The 19,063-nt window shown below is 49.9% G+C and overlaps 6 protein-coding genes across 6 annotated transcripts; 3 read left to right on the top strand and 3 right to left on the bottom strand.

Annotated features, from left to right (window-relative positions):
• Positions 1-109: 109 nt before the first annotated feature.
• On the bottom strand, positions 110-1,585 carry N7529_005189 (uncharacterized protein; the record flags this gene model as incomplete). Its single annotated transcript, XM_057240716.1, has 4 exons — positions 110-181; positions 244-676; positions 725-1,450; positions 1,551-1,585. 4 exons carry the CDS (start codon positions 1,583-1,585, stop codon positions 110-112), a joined length of 1,266 nt encoding a protein of 421 aa, XP_057100011.1.
• A 345-nt stretch (positions 1,586-1,930) lies between these two features.
• N7529_005188 (RTA1 domain-containing protein) lies at positions 1,931-2,907 on the top strand (the record flags this gene model as incomplete). Its single annotated transcript, XM_057240715.1, has 3 exons — positions 1,931-2,084; positions 2,140-2,382; positions 2,456-2,907. The coding sequence occupies 3 exons, from the start codon at positions 1,931-1,933 to the stop codon at positions 2,905-2,907; spliced, it is 849 nt and encodes a 282-aa protein (XP_057100010.1).
• A 234-nt stretch (positions 2,908-3,141) lies between these two features.
• Positions 3,142-6,474, bottom strand: N7529_005187 (ankyrin repeat protein; the record flags this gene model as incomplete). The annotated part of the gene is made up of 1 exon (XM_057240714.1): positions 3,142-6,474. One exon carries the CDS (start codon positions 6,472-6,474, stop codon positions 3,142-3,144), a length of 3,333 nt encoding a protein of 1,110 aa, XP_057100009.1.
• A 1,690-nt stretch (positions 6,475-8,164) lies between these two features.
• N7529_005186 (uncharacterized protein) lies at positions 8,165-10,824 on the bottom strand (the record flags this gene model as incomplete). The annotated part of the gene is made up of 2 exons (XM_057240713.1): positions 8,165-10,445; positions 10,580-10,824. The coding sequence occupies 2 exons, from the start codon at positions 10,822-10,824 to the stop codon at positions 8,165-8,167; spliced, it is 2,526 nt and encodes an 841-aa protein (XP_057100008.1).
• Positions 10,825-12,087: 1,263 nt separating this feature from the next.
• Positions 12,088-13,508, top strand: N7529_005185 (aminotransferase-like domain-containing protein; the record flags this gene model as incomplete). Its single annotated transcript, XM_057240712.1, has 4 exons — positions 12,088-12,576; positions 12,660-12,913; positions 12,955-13,029; positions 13,079-13,508. 4 exons carry the CDS (start codon positions 12,088-12,090, stop codon positions 13,506-13,508), a joined length of 1,248 nt encoding a protein of 415 aa, XP_057100007.1.
• Positions 13,509-15,279: 1,771 nt separating this feature from the next.
• On the top strand, positions 15,280-18,270 carry N7529_005184 (glycoside hydrolase family 55 protein; the record flags this gene model as incomplete). Its single annotated transcript, XM_057240711.1, has 2 exons — positions 15,280-15,535; positions 15,590-18,270. The coding sequence occupies 2 exons, from the start codon at positions 15,280-15,282 to the stop codon at positions 18,268-18,270; spliced, it is 2,937 nt and encodes a 978-aa protein (XP_057100006.1).
• Between the last annotated feature and the right edge of the window lie 793 nt (positions 18,271-19,063).

Below are 19,063 nucleotides of genomic sequence, written 5' to 3'. Positions count from 1 at the left end.
GAGGATAATGCTAAATCGTAATGAACTTGTCACGAGAATGAGTTGAGACGAGTATTGTATATATATATAGAGAGAGAGAGAGAGTCATGATTCGGAAGAACTACATCGTTTACTTGTGGGCCGCACCTACCATTCCAAATTGATTACTGTAGATTTGGTAATCGTCGATAATCTCTGTCTTCTGCCTTAGTTGTAGTATACAGTACTTTATCATTTCCCAAAAACCCACTTTTTCGGCCATACCAACCAATCCCGGAATGCAGGATGGACTTTGCTCTCAATATCCCCCAGCAGCTGCTTCGAGGCGCCATTGATAAACCATGAATTGTCAACAAGATGTAACAAAACACACCAGTAAGACGTGAGAACCAGAGCAGGGGCTTGATATGATTCCAAATCATCTCGAAATCGCTTAGAAAGTGAGTATGCCCACATAAGAACCATTCCAATCTCGATATGGGGCCCAGCAAGATCAATCTGACGTATTGAAGTTTCAAGATACTTCAGGGCTTTCTTATAGTCTTCCCGATGGTCAGTGTGTGACCCGTCAGATGTGCCGGATTCCTCATGAGACTGGGATTTCTGAGGGAATGGGTAGTTATCGATGAATTGATGAAGTAGAATTAATTGATCGTGAGTCCCTGGGGGAAGCAAAGACTGTTGCATCACAGCTGGACTGAGACAAGATCAGCTAGAATTAACAACCAAGCAATGAAAGACTTACCTTGGGATGAGAATTTCATCATCAAGATAGACACAGTTTACAAGCGGTGCAAGTTGCGTTTTTCGAAGAGAGTGTAACCACGGCTCCATGATAGTCTGCATTCCTTTGACGACAGAAAATAATTCTGCCATATTCAATATTGGAGAGGGCCAGCGATCCTCACCTATGCGGATCGGCGAGGCACAAACATATACCATGATCATAGAAGAGAAGCAAAAGACAGGCTGCCAGTTACTAGGATCAATCGGCGAAGCGATCAGTTCCCGGAACTCATTCAACCCAGCCGCCTGATGGTAGGCCGTAGCTTTGATGTACTTTTCTCTCTGGGTTGGATAGAGGTAAGCACGATGCAAAGCAGCCAAAGCAAGAATCCCATGCATCAAATATTTATTTGAATACCCTTCCATAGGTAAAACAACACGCCAGACATGTCGCGAGTCTTCGCGAATCGTCAAGGTATTGCATGTAAAGGTGCAATAATGGTGCATCAATTCAAGATCAGATGCCCAGTCATCTTTATTCAAAACCGGAGGGCCATGCGGCGAGTCAGCCAGGAAATGCAATATATCAGATCTGCTCTCTGGCCTAGAGTTGTGGTTGACCACAGATCCGGGAGTTACCGGATACGACTCCAGATTCAACGGCGATGGTCCATGCGAGTGAACAAATGAGTCTGGCAGAGTGGCCGGAGTGTCAACGGGAGTCGAAGAGCCTCGATCTATATAGCTGCATGGGATTGCATGTTTAGTGCAATTCGTGCATGGATAACGTTCATCGCACTGCGAGGGTTAGAACGAAGTAGGTCGAAATCTGTCGGCATGCTTACCTTAAGTCTGCGGCTTTTGCATTCCGGACACCCATTCCTCGATTTTCGATGTGATCTCCTTGGGCCCATTATCATAGAAGTGATACAGTAGATGTAGTTGGAAGGATGTGAATTCGAGAACGGATACGGAGATGCGGGCACGAATACGGACACGGAAACGGATACATAGCCCCACGCCGAAGCAGAAAGCCAAGAAGATTTCGAGATGATAATAACAACGAGCGAATCAATTGTTCTGAATTTAGAGGTCGCCTAGAATATAGTGGATCTCAACGGCAATTGATTTTGTTTCAAATCTATGTTAGCGAACTGTTCATATAAGGACTCAATGCTACTTCGAATGGAGAAAATAAAATCATACACCCGAATTCTAATACAAAATGGCTGACGAGCGCAATATCTACGGGTATAATCCCTCTCTGCCAGCGGCAATTATTTTCATTATTCTGTTCGGCGCCTCAACTGCATACCATGGCTATCAGCTCACTAAAGCGCGATGCTGGTATTTCATTCCATTTGTGATCGGTGGAATCCGTGAGTGTTTTCAGTCATCTTTTCGCAAAGCTCTAACTAATCTGATACAATAAAGTCCAGATTATAGGATATATCTGCCGAGCGGCATCGCATGACAATTACTACGGAATCCCCCTATACGCAATGCAGACAACTTTCATCCTGATCGCTCCGCCACTATACGCCGCGTCAGTCTACATGATCCTAGGACGAACAGTGACCTACCTTCATGCCGAGAACCTGAGCATGGTATCCGTGAGATGGATGACCAAGTTCTTTGTGACGGGTGATGTGATCTCATTCCTCATGCAATGTGCAGGTAAGATTGAAGAGAAATTGTGCCCATAGACTCCGCAAGACACATCGACTAATCAAACCTTCTATCTCAACAGGCGGCGGCCTCATGTCCACCGGCAGCTCCATGCACGACATCGGTTCAAATGTAACAATCGGCGGACTAATCGTGCAACTCATCTTCTTCGGAGGCTTCGTCGTCGTAACGAGCGTTTTCCACTTCCGAATCTCGCGCCACCCAACTTCCAAATCGCAAGCTGATCGCGATCTTACCCGTGGCCAGGGCTTTAAACAGCGCAACTGGGTCACTATCCTTATCGGGCTGTATCTGGTCAGTTTCCTGATTCTGGTTCGTTCTGTCTTCCGCTTGGTCGAGTATATCGAGGGTTACGGCGGGTATATCATGACCCATGAGGTTTTCATGTATGTCTTCGATGCAGTGTTGATGTGGGCTGCTATGGCTGTTATGAATGTCTACCACCCTGCAGAGATTTTGGGGAACGGCAAGGGCGGGAATGGGAGTGGGTATGAAGAGACCATTCAGTTATAGAACTAGATTTGTATGTGTGAGAGTTACGACACATCTCTCCAACCGTTTCGAATCTGTTTGCTTTTAGCGCTATAGACGGGATCATAACTCTAAAATTTCAACTATTCAACCCGCAGACTGCCCCCAAACAATTGTGAGTGTATAGCGGCTAAATATGCCTTGATATTGCAACAGCAAAATACCTGTAATATAAATTTTTCCCAAGATTTTGGGCATCATGTATCATAAATCATATCATCGTGATCGGTAGTCCTGACTAGATCGTAAATCATAACTCTTTCTTGCAGTACTAATCCCCAATCCAGCGGGATAAGCCTCGGCCCGTTTCGACACGACAGAGCCGCGCGTCGAAATAGGTAGCACATTACCCCGGTATTCGACATCGACGCTCCTGCGCATCCGCGACACACTAAGAATTCTCTCCATTTCCAAAGCCTGCAACGGCTCACTCCGTTCACTTGTCGCCGGCGCCTTGTTTTTGGACCGCCAGCGCCGACTGCCAACGCGAAAGAAACCACCGATATCATCGACCATCAACGCGACCCAGACGAGCGGGATGGAGATCGCGAATCCGATTCCAAAGGTGAATTTTGCGACATAGCCTAGATTCAAATTGGCAAACTCTTTCAAGTTGATAGTGAAAATGGAAGAAATGAATGACAATGGCAGGAAAACAATAGTCACGACAGTGAAAACCATAATCGTTTTGCTCTGGCGCGCGGTACCGGCCGCCTGGTCGCGAGCGAAGCGGGCCTCGAAAGCATTTGCATGTTTCTGTTTCAGATCGAGCAGATCCGTGATAGAGTGGTAAATGCGCTCGGCTTGTTTATCCATGCGGTCGATATCTTTGAGGTGCATATCGATCATGCGCTGCTGATCCTTGAATCGTTTCTTGACTTCAACCTGTGAGCGGTGCTGGCCTTGGTATGTCTCGCAGATCACATCTTGGAAATCGATCAGTACGTATTTTTGGTGATCCAGTACTGTGCGGATCATGTTCAGCTCGTCTCGGATGTCTTTTGTTTCTGCCAGGAGATCGGTTTCTTGTCCGATATCTAGGAGTCGGTCGACGAATAGCGGCTGACCATCTTCGTCACAGTAATCGCTGCTCAGGCCATCCTCGTCTGTGCCTGTGCGGGATGAGCTGAAAGATCCGTCGAGTTTGCGGTGGCTTTTTAGCCAGTCTGATGCTTGGACGGAGGCATGGTTGAATTGATTAAAGAGGAGTGTCTCTTTGTCTGTTGCTATGCCGATGGATGACTCGAACATGTCCAGAAATTGATACTCCTCGTCACCTAGTCGGTGGCGGTCGAACACCCCTGAGCATCGATTGGTAATTATGATTGCCAGATCATATACAGACTTGACAGGGTCTCTGGTTTTGGAGTTGATGTCTTCAATAATCCCATCTAACACGTTGAGGGGGTCGTTTTTTGGTTGGTCCCATCTCTGGGGAAAGGCCGTCACGATGAGATTCGGGCCTAGAAGCCACATCCACAATTGATCTACCATGAAGATCTTAGGGTCAGACTCCATGCCTGGACTTTTGGTCTGGTACCGAAACACCACCTGATCTCCGTCGCGGCTCTGGGTGTCAATGTTGGGGTAGAAAAATTGGTCCAGTGTTCGACGGACATGGAGCGAGGTTGTTGAGGACGAAAGATGTGCGTCGATGAGCATCTCATCTCTCGTGCGCATTCGCTTGATCCCGTTCGGCACAAAGCTCAGCGTTTCCGCCCGGGCGATTGCATCCTGCATTTTTTGTCTTCGCTCTGTAGTCTCAAAGTGCAGGTAGGGCATGAATACGCAGACGTTGCATTCAGAAACAAGAGGGTGGGGGTCTTTACACATGGTTGACAGGGACATCGGTGATGCCCGTGTTTGCTTCTCGCTCATACCCCATGATGGTTTTCCTTTGGTTTCAAACTTAGGGGTCCCTGGTGTACTTCCTGACTTTCCTCGCTTCTGGTTGTTGTTTTTGCTCTTCTTTCCATGAGAGCCTCCTGGGCCTTCATCGTGGGAATAAGAATCGACACGGTCAAGTTTGCCACCTGGACTTTTTTGCTTGCGACCCGTATTGTCCGACTTCGGTTGTCCCTGGTCAGACACTTGTTCCTCCAAAGTCTCCTCTTCATATCGCCGCCGCATCGTCCGTGGTGTATTCTGACACAATGGCCGCATGAAATGTGAGTGAGTCCTCTGACCCCGATGCTGATAGTTAAAGGACTTCTCCAAGCCCTTGAACCCATCCACATCGTGCGCTCCTTCCTCAATGAACGACTTGGTGAGCAAAGCCTCAACCCACGCCATATTGTTGGCAGGTAAATGAATCCAGCGGAAATCAGTCGCTCGGCTATCAACCGGAAGCGTAGTAAAGGCCTGTTTCCTCGGATTCTCCTTGTCCCTGCCATACAGCAAATCAAATACCGAGATGCGCTTGACACGGTTCTCATTATGGAAATTTCCAAAGTCAACGACCGTCGCATCAAAAGCCGCACAGGCCCCCTTCACATCCTCGGAAAGACTCTGCACATTATTGAAAGGCGCCAACAAAAGCACAATATCTTTCCTCTTGAACTGTGCCGCGCGCAAAAAAGGCGTACTCCCAAAATTATCCCGAACTCTTCTCTTCAAATCTTTCCTCTCGAGCAAACACTCCACAATGTTGCGATGGCCTCCCTGAGCAGCAAGATGCAGCCCAGTAACGCCGTTCAAAAGCTGCGCATTCAAATGCGCACCATGGGCCAACAGAGTTCTCAGAATGGCCTCGTCCCCCTTATCGCACGCATTATGAAGCGGCGTCCAACCACCATCACTAGTAGCGTTAACACTCGCCCCATGGTCAAGCAACAAGCGAACAATGTCCTCCCGATCATGAGCCGTAGCAACATGCAACGCCGTCTTGCCTCTCAACTCAACAGCATCAATCTCCACATCCGGCCGCGAAAGCAACATCTCAGCCAATTTCCAATTGCCCGTCGCACAAGCCCAATGCAGCGGCGTCCGACCGAGCTCATCAACGCCTCCCCCATCAAACCCTTCAACAAGCAGTACTCTCACAACGTCCTCGCCCCACCCCCATCGACACGCCCGATCAGCAGCAAGATTATGCAGCGCATTTCTCAGGCGGTGATCGCGCGCATTAACGTCCGCGCCGCGCAATATAAGCAATTGCAAAATATCAACGTGGTTCTTCCATGCAGCGGTCATGAGCGCCGTGCGACCTTCCTTATCGGACGTGTTGGGTGATGCGCCTGCGTCGAGGAGTAATTTAACGATTTGGTAGTTGTCTTTTTCTACGGCGCGGAGGAGTGGGGAGGGTCTGTTGGACTGGACATCTGTTTTTGCGCCGTGGTTGAGGAGGTATTCTGTTGCTTCGGGATTGGCTCGTTCGGCGCTGCGCATGAGCGCTATGCGGAGGAAGTTGTCGGTTAGTTGGTTTGTTTCTTTAGCGAGGGAGATTATTTTGTGGAGGGAGTCAATGTCGTTGTTTTCGGCGGCGCGGAGCAGCCGCGGTTCCAGGCGCTCATTGTTGTCGCTCGTTATGCTCGAGCGAGAGGGGGGCATTTCGGTCGATTAGATTATAGGATTGGATTGAGTACAAGTTATAGGTGTATACATGTATGCTGGAGATGTGTTTTGTTGTTATTCCATTTCTGAAATCGGGGGTTGTTGTTTTGGAGGGTCGAATTTAAAAAAAGAATGAAACGAAAACAATGTTGAAGAAACCAGGAAGATGGGAGAGGCTAAAACTGCAATAAGCTCAAATGGCAGTCCTTGGCCAAATATGGAAGAAATCTGCGTGAAATTAGGGGCATTGTTCAGAATAACTCGTATTGCGCCCTTTAAAATTGACATTTGATTGGCCATTCAAAAGTATGAAAACATGCCAAGTCGGGACTAGACTGCATTTAAGAAATGAGTAAGTATAACCGGGCCCATGGAACGGGACAACCTTCTTTTCTTCTTTCCAAACACCCTGTCATATGCTCAAAAGTCTATGTCAACCAGCATGGGATCTATGATACTGAGACTCACCATGTCAATATTCAAGTCAAAAAGAGGCAAATATGCGAATGCAGATGTATGTTCGTGCCATTTAACTGTACAACAGACTATCATGGACTCGAAAGAAATAGGCGGCCCATCCCAAGCAAAGGGTACTACAATTATCGAACATGAAATAAACCGCCTCTGATATTGATATCTCGAGAACCAACACAGGCCGAGTGAAGCAGGTCACGTTGGTCAATACTGACGCAAGGATTGGGTGCTAGATTATGAGCCACAAGTGGCGTAGTTCTGACATAGCTTCGTTTCTCGTATAAGAACTTTCCACAAAGAAAGAGATAGAAGAAATTTGAAACATAACAATAATATAACACGCTTCCACTAGTACGCCCCTCCCAGGCTCTCCCTGCGATCTCCGTTAGTTGGATCTCTCTTGCATCGCTCGAAATGCAGAGAAACCCCAATCCAGGCATTCCGCAAAAAAGGTCCATTTCTTTTGAAGTATTTCCATAAGCCATTGCTTTTCTCCGATAGGTGGCTTTGTATTGGCCCTGGATGCACAATGAATTGAACCAAGAGCTCCATTTCGGGTAGGGTTTTGGGGCTAAGTCATTTCGAACAGCACCAACGTGGTCCGCCAACATCAGCATCTTCACATACTTTTAATCTTCTCTTTAGTGGAGGCTCGCCTGGAGGAGACGGGTGGTAAGAATCTACGCGAGTCAAAATTTTCTCATATGAGGCAAAGAAGGAAATGTGTACAGTGAACAGTGAACAGCTCGAGTGAGACGGTACAATACTCAGGGCGATGGTAGTAAGTACTTTGAGCATTCTGGGTTATAGCAGTAGGTATTACAATCATCTTCGTTGTGATCGATGACTACATCTAGAAAACATGCAAGGAAATGAATGCAAAATGAATGCAACACGTAGGCCTAGGAGTAGGCAATGTACAGATATTAAATCTATATTTCTATCATTCTCACAAATTACGGAAAACAGGGGGAATCCGAAGTAAAAGAAGATAAAGAAAAAAAATGACACAGTGAATCGAAAACCTCCTCCGGAAATGCAGATGCTGATATGCTGGTAATTATGATTTGGTTTCTCCATGTATGCCCAATTAAAAAGATCTTGCTTTTGATCGCCCCGCCCTGCTACATGACACTATCAACACAATGGTCTGCTGCGCACTAGTTCTTCTTCTTGTCTTTCTTGGGAACTTCCCTGAGGATATCGTCGAAGCTCATGTTCGGGTTGAAGTGGCTGATCGGACGAGTGGGAGGCTCGATGGGCGCGATCCCTGCCGGGAGTGGCAGTGCCTCCAGACCCGGATAGAAGGAGTGGCGGTGCTGCTCGGAGCGCTGGGCGGCGCCGGGGGAGCGCGTACGAGGGATGGCGGGGGAGGCGGGGAGAGGGCGCCGCCGGGTATGCTCATGTGGTGCAGATAAGGTTCGGAGGAGGAGCCGGCGGAAGATTGGTGGCCCTGGTAGGGGGATGAGATGGACGACTCTTCGTCGTCGTAGGTGGCATCTTCTACCATGGGGGGATCGAGGAGGGCGCCCGCCTCGGCCCATTGCTCGGCTACGGTCCAGCAATGACTTCGGCGGTATACACCTTCGACGCCGTTAATGACCACGTCAGATGGCAGACTGACGACACCTGCGCCGCCAGCAACTCCGAACCAGCTGCGGGCAGTCTTGGTATCGTTTTGGATCCAGGGAGCACCGCCGCGGGGAGCGATGCAAAGGAAGTACTCTACACCCTCGTTGTAGTGGACTTCGGGGACATCAACGACCAGCATAGGGAGGGATTGGATGACGGCGTAGAGGAAGATCCACTGGCCGCAGCGCAGATCGGTGATATCGTTGACGCTCTTGCCATGGGCTGAGCGGCGCTCGAACTGCATGAAGCTCTCAATGAAGGGAGTGGGTCGCATGGCCTCGCGAGTGTAAGAGTCCATCAGCACAGCGTTGATGTCGGAGCTCTTGAGCTTCTTGCCACTCTGCTTAGCCTCCTTCTTGGCGTCCAACGGTTTCCTATGCAAAGGCTGCAGTGAAGGCAACTGGGGGATGTCGAACGGAATGGGCGGCATCACTGGTGGAGTGCTGCGATCGTACTCGCTAAGAATATGGCGCAAAGCACGAACAGTAATTTCTTTGGGATCCTCCGAGGGAGTGGAACTGCCTGCACCGGAAATATCAATCGTACGCGTAGTCAAAGAAGTGCGGTCCACCATCAAGTCGTAAAGATCGGTGAAATCGTGGTAAAGATCGAGCAAAAGAAGGCGATTGAGACCATTTTCTTCGAACTCGTTCTTCTTCGATCGGGCCTTGGGGGGCCACGAGCCGTACTTCTGTCGATAGTATTGGAGGGTGAAGCGGCGGAATTCGTGGAAGGCCGACTTCCAGTTCTTGAAGCGCACCACCTTACTTTCGGATGAGGTAGTCGAGTTGGCGAAGCCAGAGAACACCGAGGGAAAGTCGAAGTCTTCAAGCTTACCGTAAAGGCCGCGGAGACGGGTGTCAAGATCGATAAAGGCACGTTCCATCCGTTTCTGCGTGATCGGATGAATGAAGGTATATTTAGGGCTTCGAAGCTGCTTGAGCTCATCCAACTTTCCAACACCGTGAACGAAGCCCTCAACGTAAAGCGGGTAGTAGCGCAGGCGCTCACCGAGAACGATGGCCTCAATGGTCTTCTCTCTGCTTCGACGAACATCTGCCAAGCGCAATTCTTCGCAGTAATTACTGAAACTGGAGGTTGCAGTCTCACCGAAATTGGACTGATCCAAGTTTGAGAACTCGAAGCGGGCTAAGAGCACCGCCACGTCCATGAAAATAGAGAAAAGTGTCGCTGACTTGGGCGACGCAATCAAGGATTGACCCAAAAGGAAAGCAAACAAATTGCGGAACAAGAGTAGAGTCTCTGTGTCTTCTTGCGTTAGACGTGCCTGAGGGTTGGACACATCGCAGTTGAGCGGAATAGGCAGGTATAGATGGAGTTCCTGAACCTCCTCGGGGTTATCATCGAAAGCCATCCTCTGGCTTCCCGAGCTGTCATTATCGTTGTCGGTTTCGAGCCGGTCCTGCGGTGTCAACGGTGGTGACATGGGGCTGACGAGAGATAACGTGCGGGTGGGCTGCTCGAGGCCGTTGGTTTTGCCATCGTTGCCGCGGGCGAGATAGGTGAGGGAGGGAGATTCCGCGAAAATGGTAGAGTCGACCTTGAAGGATGCAGCGCGGCCGGTATTCTGAGGGAAAAGGTACACGTATGTGTCGCCTTGTTCGTTCCACAGTTCTTGGATCTGAAAAAAGTTAAAAATTTCGTCAGCTTCACATTGGTCGAAAAACGTCATCCATTCGATGTTGCGTACCTGTTCTCCCCGGGACAGCGGCCCCAGGTCGTATACGACTTTCTGGTCTAGTCCAGCGATCCAGGCAGCCGGTAGCATGGGAGTTGGACGTTTGTCTATTGAGCTTGCGCGCGAACGACCCGGCATCCAACTTCTGCGCTTGGACGGTGTGCTGGGACGAGAGTCTGGATTTGATCCTGGAATGGCCAGCCCTACCGAACTGGAAGGCCTGCTCATATCACGACCACGGCTCTGTGGCCGGCCTACAGGGGAACTTGGAGCGCTGCTTGCTAAGTCTTGATTCACCGCCAGCAGTGAAGGTGGCGGGGGAGAATCTCCATGTCGAGAGGTGTGGGCATAGTCCGGGGTTCTGAAGAAAACGCAGAATTGGGAGTTGACACATGACGAGTGGGCCTTGAGCTGCTTCTCCGTCGTTTTTCAGGTTCTTGGACTCCGGGCGAAACGGGGGAAGGTTGTGAATCTCGATCTTTTGATCCCAACGAGAACAGGGACGAGATGCGCTTCGCCGACTTAACGGGAGCCGACAACATGATGAGTTTGGTTGAGTAGAGGTTGGGAGGTTGCCCGGAGGGAGAGGAAATGTCAACGCATAGAGGAATGGGCGTGTACTTGGCAGTATGACAGGAGTGTAGGGGGGTGGTTTTGCGGAATGGATCGGCAGGAGGGAATTCGAATGATGGCAAGGAGCAGAGGGAATGAACGAGGCTGATTAAGAAAGAGAGAGAGAGAAAAAACAAGTTCCCTAAATTATTAGAGAAAGAGAAAGAAGAGAAAAAATATCCAGGTAAAGAAGTTATAGGGGAAAAGGGAGTTGATCGAAAGTTGGGGCATCGGTTTTTTTTTATTTCATTATTTTTACTATACAATATTGTACTATTGTACTATTAATATACTTATGTATGTATCATTTTTACTTTTTTTTATTACTGAAATTGCTTACAATATGTGTACAATATTTGTACAATAAATGTAGAACCAGATAATTTACAGGTCATGAACAAGTGGAATAATAGTGGAATATGAGTGGACTATGGCACATAATCCAATAATAGACTTGCATATGAGCAGTTGTGGTTCCCTGGCTGTGCATGTCTTGGATGTGGATCGAATAAATTACCAGTGCCTCTACCTCATTGTATGGGCATTATGTAGGCAAACACATTACTTATATATTCTACAACGCATATATGTATTCTATGGTTGTGGATATAGTGCTGCACCGTTGCAGTGTGGTATATGGGAGTTGGAATTAAATGCAATGTCTAACTACATATGTACTAGTTAACTCATGAATTTACATATGTAGTGAACCATTGTAGATGGAATAAATATATACGCTTAAAAATCAAAAGCAAGTCTACTAGTATGTAGAAAAGCACCAGTTAGGAGAATTAAAAAGCAGTACAAATCAATATTATATCTTCAGCATCACTTATATATCTAATCCATGAAGCAATCCGGCGGCAGTGTACCTATACATATATATAGTGCACAGCTGGAATTACACGAGCCTAATATTGGATCTTTTTTCTATTACACTCGGGTACTCCCATAAGCAATATATTCTGTAGTAAATGCTCAATGTTTACCAAATCTGAGCATTAAACAAGTTACGAGGCTGTACTTTGTAAGTAAATACGGTTCCTGTTCCTGTTCCTGTTCCTGTTCGTTTCCGGTCCCGCTCCCCCGATCTCGGATCGCCATAGCTCATTTCCAAGTTTATCCATATGCACCCAATGTTAAGCCATACAACATATGTACAATTGTATACAAATTTCACAAATCTGATCACCATGATCGAACCCGAACTAATCGACCTCCCAATCGACCTTCTAACCGGCTGGCCAAACCCCACCCTTCTCCCCGCCCACCCCCTCCAAACCTCCGCCACAGAGGTCCTAACTAACCCCTCCATAACCAACCCAGCCCTCCTCTATGGCCCCGACGAAGGCTACGAGCCCCTACGAACCCACATAGCCGCCTGGCTAACGGCATTTTATCAATCGCCTTCCCCAATTTTAACCCCCCGAATCTGCATAACAGGCGGCGCAAGCCAAAACCTCGCTTGTGTCCTCCAAGTCTTCACAGATCCAATCTACACCCGCAATGTGTGGATGGTCACACCAACGTACCATCTCGCCGCACGCATCCTCGAAGATGCAGGCTTTGCCACCCGCCTACGCGGAATCCCCGAAGACGAAGAAGGCATCGACCTGGTCTCCCTCGAGAACGGACTTCGCGCAGCAGAGGCAGACGCCGAGCGCGCAGGAAACACAACCCCGGTAGGACAAGTCGCGAACGTCACAGTGGCATTGCACCGTGGCATTGATTCTTTACCGGACTGACCCTGCCCCTGTCCCTGCAGAAGCTGAAACCCGCCAGGCCCTGGCGCAAGATCTACAAGCATGTCATCTATGGCGTGCCTACGTTTGCGAATCCCTCCGGCAAGATCATGTCGCTGCGCAGGCGGGAGGCGCTCGTCCGGCTTGCCCGGCGGTACGACGCGCTCGTCGTGACAGATGACGTTTATGATTTCCTGCAGTGGTCCGCGCGCCAGCTCCGGACCGCGCGTGCGTTCCGCGCATCGTCGACGTCGACCGCGTTCTCGACGGTGGCCCTGTCGATGAATGGGGCCACGCAATAAGCAACGGTAGCTTCAGTAAACTGATCGGGCCCGGAACCCGTACCGGCTGGGCTGAGGCCTCCGAGAAGCTCGCCTATGGACTGTCACAAGCGTATGTACGCTTTACCCTTGACGATCCTTGCACTAACCCGATACTGCAGTGGCTCGTCCCGATCGGGCGGTGCGCCTTCACACCTCTGCGCCGCAATCATAGACCAGCTCTTCCCGACAGGAATCACGGACCATATCCGACATGTCCTGCAGCCCTTTTACGCTAACCAATACCACACCCTCCTCTCTGCAATCTGCGAGCACCTCGTCCCGCTGGGAGTCACTGTGCCGGTGCCAGCGGAATGTGCAGGAGGCTATTTCATCTGGATTGGGCTTCCGGCGGGCGTACAGGCGTCAGAAGTTGTTGCCAAAGCGCAAGAGGAAAAATTACGTCTAGCGCCTGGCGATCTGTTCCAGATCCCGGATGGCGATCTGGTGTTTTCGGACCATTTACGGCTTTGCTTTGCGTGGGAGGAAGCGCGGCACTTGGCGGAAGGAGTGCGTAGACTAGCGCGCGTTTTGCAGCGTATTCTTACATAGTACTCCGTACACGAGATGGTACGAGATTGTACTGGTACGGATTAGATCCACGCCACCTCCAGCCACCGGTCCGAACCGTTTCCACTTGGACGCGTGGCTTATTTTAATCTAAGACAGTACAAATTAGCTAATTATTAGGTGTTCGCTGTAGCCTTGCCAGCAAAGTGAAGAGATGTTATGACCTGGATTAGTTGGTGTAGTGAGGCTCTGCATACTGTATGTATACCCGACGAGGCATCCGAACAAGGCATTTTTTTTCTTGCCCAGTACGTTTCGGCCCCTGAAACCCCCATGATTATTAGCCACGCCACACCAATACGACCCACGGGGCCAGATCACCTACGCATGACAGGCAGAATGGGTTACCCAGGCAGAATGTGACAGCCTGATTTATCTTTCCAGGATCCTTGAAGGACGCCAAGCGTGGCAGAAGTGAGACAGGGCAGACGAGGGGCAACACAATCCCGAGCGGGTCCGGGACCTCAGGGGCCGAACAAAAGCTTGGCTGTGAATCACTCAATCCTTGATCATTGACGCTGAACCTATCAAGGCGCTTGAGAATTCCGGGTGTCGCGCCTGCACTCACACATCTCCTGCCAAGGTTGCCTTTGCCGCCATCGTCATCAGGAATCTGTCTCTTTACCGTGGAATGTTCATCCATAGCAACAACCCCTGACGGTCTCTGCGATATGCTCCGAACACCCACTTTATTTGTGTTTAGTGACTTGTCGACGCGTGCCATCGTCTTGGGCATGTACAGTTCGCGACCATGACAACGGCTGAGAACTGTGATATCGTATACACTTTGGGTTTTCGGCCTGACGAGAAGTTGGAATAATGGCATCTACGAACTTGTAGTACAATGGTGTTTCTATTGTGCCTTGTGTCCGCAAGGCATAGTCGGTGATCGCGACAGACAATGTGTCCCCTAGCCCTTAGCTTAGCAGATCGAAAAATCGAACCCCTCTACTACGCCCAGGTCTCGATCAAAATAATGCAGATGAATGGAATGGACGATCCGGCATACCCAGTTTGTCTTAGGGATTAGGATACTAGTTATATTATATAGACCCACGGCCCAGTTATTATCTCGGGAATTTCTGCTGTTCTCCTTTTCTCTTTCTCCATTTTGACAAGTTATATCTGGAAGAGATTCCATCCTGAAGATAAACAGGGATCTATTGAAACCGATCGCAGGACGCCACAGTGTGCCACCCTCCAAATTGACGCTGAGTCTGTTGCCAACAGAGTTTTTTTTTGCAGCCCTTCAGTCATTGTTCATCTCTTTCAGCGTTTCACCCCCCGACTATCGCGTTTCAAGCTTCTTAGTCGCTAAGCCCGTGTGGCTCTGTGATTGGTGGGCTGTGGTGGACTTTAGCCCCCGGCGCGTGTGATAGGTTGAACAGGAGCCTATTGTTTAATTTTGGTATAGGGTCAGTATTTTCTTTTCTTCTAACTATATCTTCTTCTTTTTTTCTCCCTTTTTGATCCCTATTGTCTTGTTTTCTTTCTTCTATTCATTCATTCCTTTCATTCTTTTTTTGGCCAATTACATTGTCCTCGGCCTATTCATTGACGGAAGGTGCTGGGAGCTTTCTCTCTTTACCGTTTACTTCTCTACGCGCCCTTTTGTTTCTGAACATCGCTGCTGGTTAGCGAGGACTTGAGATCGCATACGTTCTCACTTCAGTACCGGTTACTGAACCATCTTTCATTAGGCATTATCTGATTTCAGACTTACCAACCGCTGCTGGTTCAGCGTTTATACACCATGGCCTTTTTGCATACTTCAATTGCGATGTTTGTCGCGCATATGATCCTGCTGCTCGGCTTACCCGTCTCTTTGGTCGCAGCCGTTCCCTTGAATGTTCCGATCACGCCCGTCAGCCATGTTTTGGCCACTACGGAGAAGACATCTGCTGCGTCGACCTACTGGGTTGCCAATGTTGACCGCCAGGGGACAGTGCCTTTCGTGAAGAGCGCCGACTACAAGATCTTCCGCAATGTTATGGACTATGGTGCTACTGGTACGCAAAATCACCTTTGCTCGTGTTGTGTGCTGCATGCTAACTGTAAATTAGGCGACGGCTCTACCGACGACACTGCTGCCATTAACAAGGCAATTTCCTCGGGTGGCCGTTGTGGAAAGGGCTGTGATTCGTCCACCACGACTCCTGCTATTGTTTACTTCCCACCTGGTACCTATGTCGTCTCCAAGCCCATTGTCCAGTACTACTACACCCAGATCGTCGGTGACGCAGTTGATCTGCCCGTTATCAAGGCATCTGCCAAGTTTACCGGTATGGCCGTGATCGACTCCGACCCTTACGAGGACGATGGCTCCAACTGGTTCACCAACCAGAACAACTTCTTTCGCGCCATTCGCAACTTGGTCATTGATCTCACTGCCATGCCCCAAGGTTCTGGCGCCGGTATTCACTGGCAGGTTGGTCAGGCCACCAGCTTGCAGAACATCCGCTTCGAGATGATCAAGGGCGGCGGCGAAGCCAACAAGCAGCAGGGTATCTTCATGGACAATGGTTCCGGTGGTTTCATGTCTGACCTGACTTTCAACGGTGGTAACTACGGCATGTTCCTCGGTAACCAGCAGTTCACTACCCGTAACTTGAAGTTCAATGGCTGCCAGACTGCTATCTTCATGAACTGGAACTGGGCCTGGACCTTCAAGTCGGTCGAAATCAACAACTGTGAGGTTGGATTGAACATGTCCACCTCTCCTACCAACCAGACTGTCGGCTCCGTTCTCATGCTCGACAGCAAGCTCACCAACACCCCGATTGGCATCGTCACTGCATGGACCCAGAAGAGTATCCCCGTCGGTGGAGGTGATCTCATTTTGGACAACGTCGACTTTACTGGCTCCAAGACCGCCGTTGCTGGTGTCAACGGCAACAGCATCTTGGCCGGTGGCTCTGTTATCGAAAACTGGGTCCAGGGTAACACCTACACTCCTTCCAAGACTATCAACAAGCGTGCCACAGAGGCCGAGCCCCATGTGGTCACTGTTGTCGAGACTGTCGTACAGACTGTCATGCAAACTGTCAACCTTTGCTCCGCTTCCCACGGCCTTCCTACTGCCAGCCAATTGGCCAGCGACGCTCCCGCACCTGCCAGAACCGCGACTGCTGAAAGTGCAGCTGCTCCGTCGCCCATTCCTGGTGTGAGTGGCACCACTACTGCCGCAATCCCCGCTTCCAGCGGCTCCTCTGACCGCACTGCTGGTCTTCCCGATCTTCCTGGCTTGGACACCGTTCTGTCCATCCTGGGTGGAGCTTCTTCTGAGTCCTCTGAGGTTGATGAGCCTACTCCTGCCCCTATTCCCTCCAACCCGGTTGCTGTGACCTCCCAGGTTCCCGTCGTGCCGGCATCCTCCAGTGTTGCTGTTCAACAGCCCGCCGTTCCTGTTACTTCCAGCGCAGTCCCCGCCCAGTCTACTGGCGCCAGCTCTGGTACCAGCAACGGAGCCGAGTCTGGCAGTGATAGCACTGGTTCTGGAACCTGCGGTGCTGCAAAGGCTGTGACGTCTGCGCGCAGCCAGAGCACCTTCACTTCTAACAAGCCCAAGACCCTCTTGAAGGACGGCGCTGTCTTCGAACGCTCCAAGCCCCTGTACACCGACGTTGAAGCCTCCAACTTCATCAGCGTCAAGTCTGCTGGTGCAAAGGGTGATGGAATTACCGACGATACTGCGGCTATTCAGAAGATCTTCGACAGCTGGAAGGATGGTCAGGTCATCTATTTCGACCACGGTGCCTACGTTATCACTTCCACCATCAAGGTTCCCAAGAACATCCGCATCACTGGTGAGATCTGGCCCATGCTCATGGCGCATGGTGAGAAGTTTGCCGACCAGGAGAATCCCGTCCCTGTCTTCCAAATCGGCCAGAAGGGCGAGTCTGGAAATGTCGAGATGAGCGACCTCATCATCACCACCAAGGGCGCTGCTCCCGGTGCTATCCTCATGGAATGGAACGTGGCAGGTGCTTCCCAGGGCTCTGCCGGTATGTGGGACGTCCACTTCCGTATTGGTGGTGCCGCCGGCACCGAGCTCCAGAGTGACACCTGCCCCAAGACCCCTAAGGTCAAGACCACCCCCAAGAAAGAGTGTATGGCCGCCTTCTTGCTCCTGCACGTAACCTCCAAGGGCAGCGCCTACCTCGAGAACACTTGGTTCTGGACCGCCGACCACGAGCTCGACCTCGACGACCACAACCAGATCAACGTCTACACCGGCCGTGGTGTCCTCATCGAGTCCCAGAACCCCGTCTGGCTGTGGGGAACTTCGTCCGAGCACCATCAGTTGTACAACTACCAGGTCTCGAACGCCAAGAACGTCTTCATGGGCCTCATTCAGTCGGAGACTCCTTACTACCAATCCAACCCCACCGCCCTGACACCCTACACACCCCAAGACTCTTGGAACGACCCCGACTTCGCAAACTGCACCACAGACTCATGTCGCAAGTCCTGGGGTCTGCGCGTCCTCAGTTCCTCGGATGTTTTCATCTACGGCGCCGGTCTCTACAGCTTCTTCGAGAACTACGCCCAGTCGTGTCTGAACTCGGAGGATTGCCAGGAGAATATGGTCGAGATCGACTGTTCTGACATCAAGCTTTACGGTCTCAGCACCAAGGCGTCCGTCAACATGATTACATCTTCCCAGGGCAAGGCTTTGGTTCTCGAGAAGCCGAACAAGAGCAACTACTGCTCGACCATCGCTCTCTTTGAACAGTCTTCCTAGTTAGATCTTTCTTTTCTCTATTGCTATTGTACTTTCGGGCTTCGGCCCGCACCTTCGTGTCTTTTCGTTTCCCCTTAGATTGTTCCGGACATATGTCTTGGTTCCTTTGATACCACCGGCTCTCTCGGTTATGATCATTAATCGACTTTTTTTTCTTTCACGCAATGATATAAAATGCCATGAACATGAGATCCAATCGTCTTCTCCCTCTGTAATTGTCTCCAACCTCATGCGATAGTTCAAGGTAGAATGCGCGCAGAGATATGTGGCTGGCTCACTGGAGCTCTTTGTAGTGTGAAGAAACAGTCGAAATTTTCAAGGACGAATTATGCACAAAAACAGTCATGAGTACTCCGTAGAACCAATAGGTTTACGTCCTACTCCTTGAAATAGCCGATCTTATTCCCAGAATCACGCAAATGCTGATCGGCAGTAGTAACTTGTTTGAGGCTGACCGCACGAGCTAGTACTATATTACTTGTCGGAACATTCATCCAGGTTCATGTATTGGCTCAACCAAGCACCCGTGAACCCACCAGTAGATTCGGAGAAAGCTTTCAAGATCGATCGAATCGGTTGAATCACAATTGTATATGAAACGGGTGCCATAGCCTGCAGGCATAGATTCCAGTCACGTGTTGCAATGGAGCCGCTACCTTCCCGATTAGGCAAATAAAGCTCCTAGAGCAAACAACAACTAACACAGCAACTCAGTGCATTTTTCTGAAGCCCTGAGGGCCCGACGAGAAACTATATTATTCCCCCTTCTGTAGAATAATATTAAGAAATACAA

This window comes from Penicillium soppii (assembly GCF_028829465.1).
Source record: "Penicillium soppii strain IBT 18220 chromosome Unknown utg000004l, whole genome shotgun sequence".
Taxonomy (NCBI): domain Eukaryota; kingdom Fungi; phylum Ascomycota; class Eurotiomycetes; order Eurotiales; family Aspergillaceae; genus Penicillium; species Penicillium soppii.
Note: the sequence above shows the minus strand (reverse complement) of the source record. Positions and strands in the feature narration are given on the sequence as shown.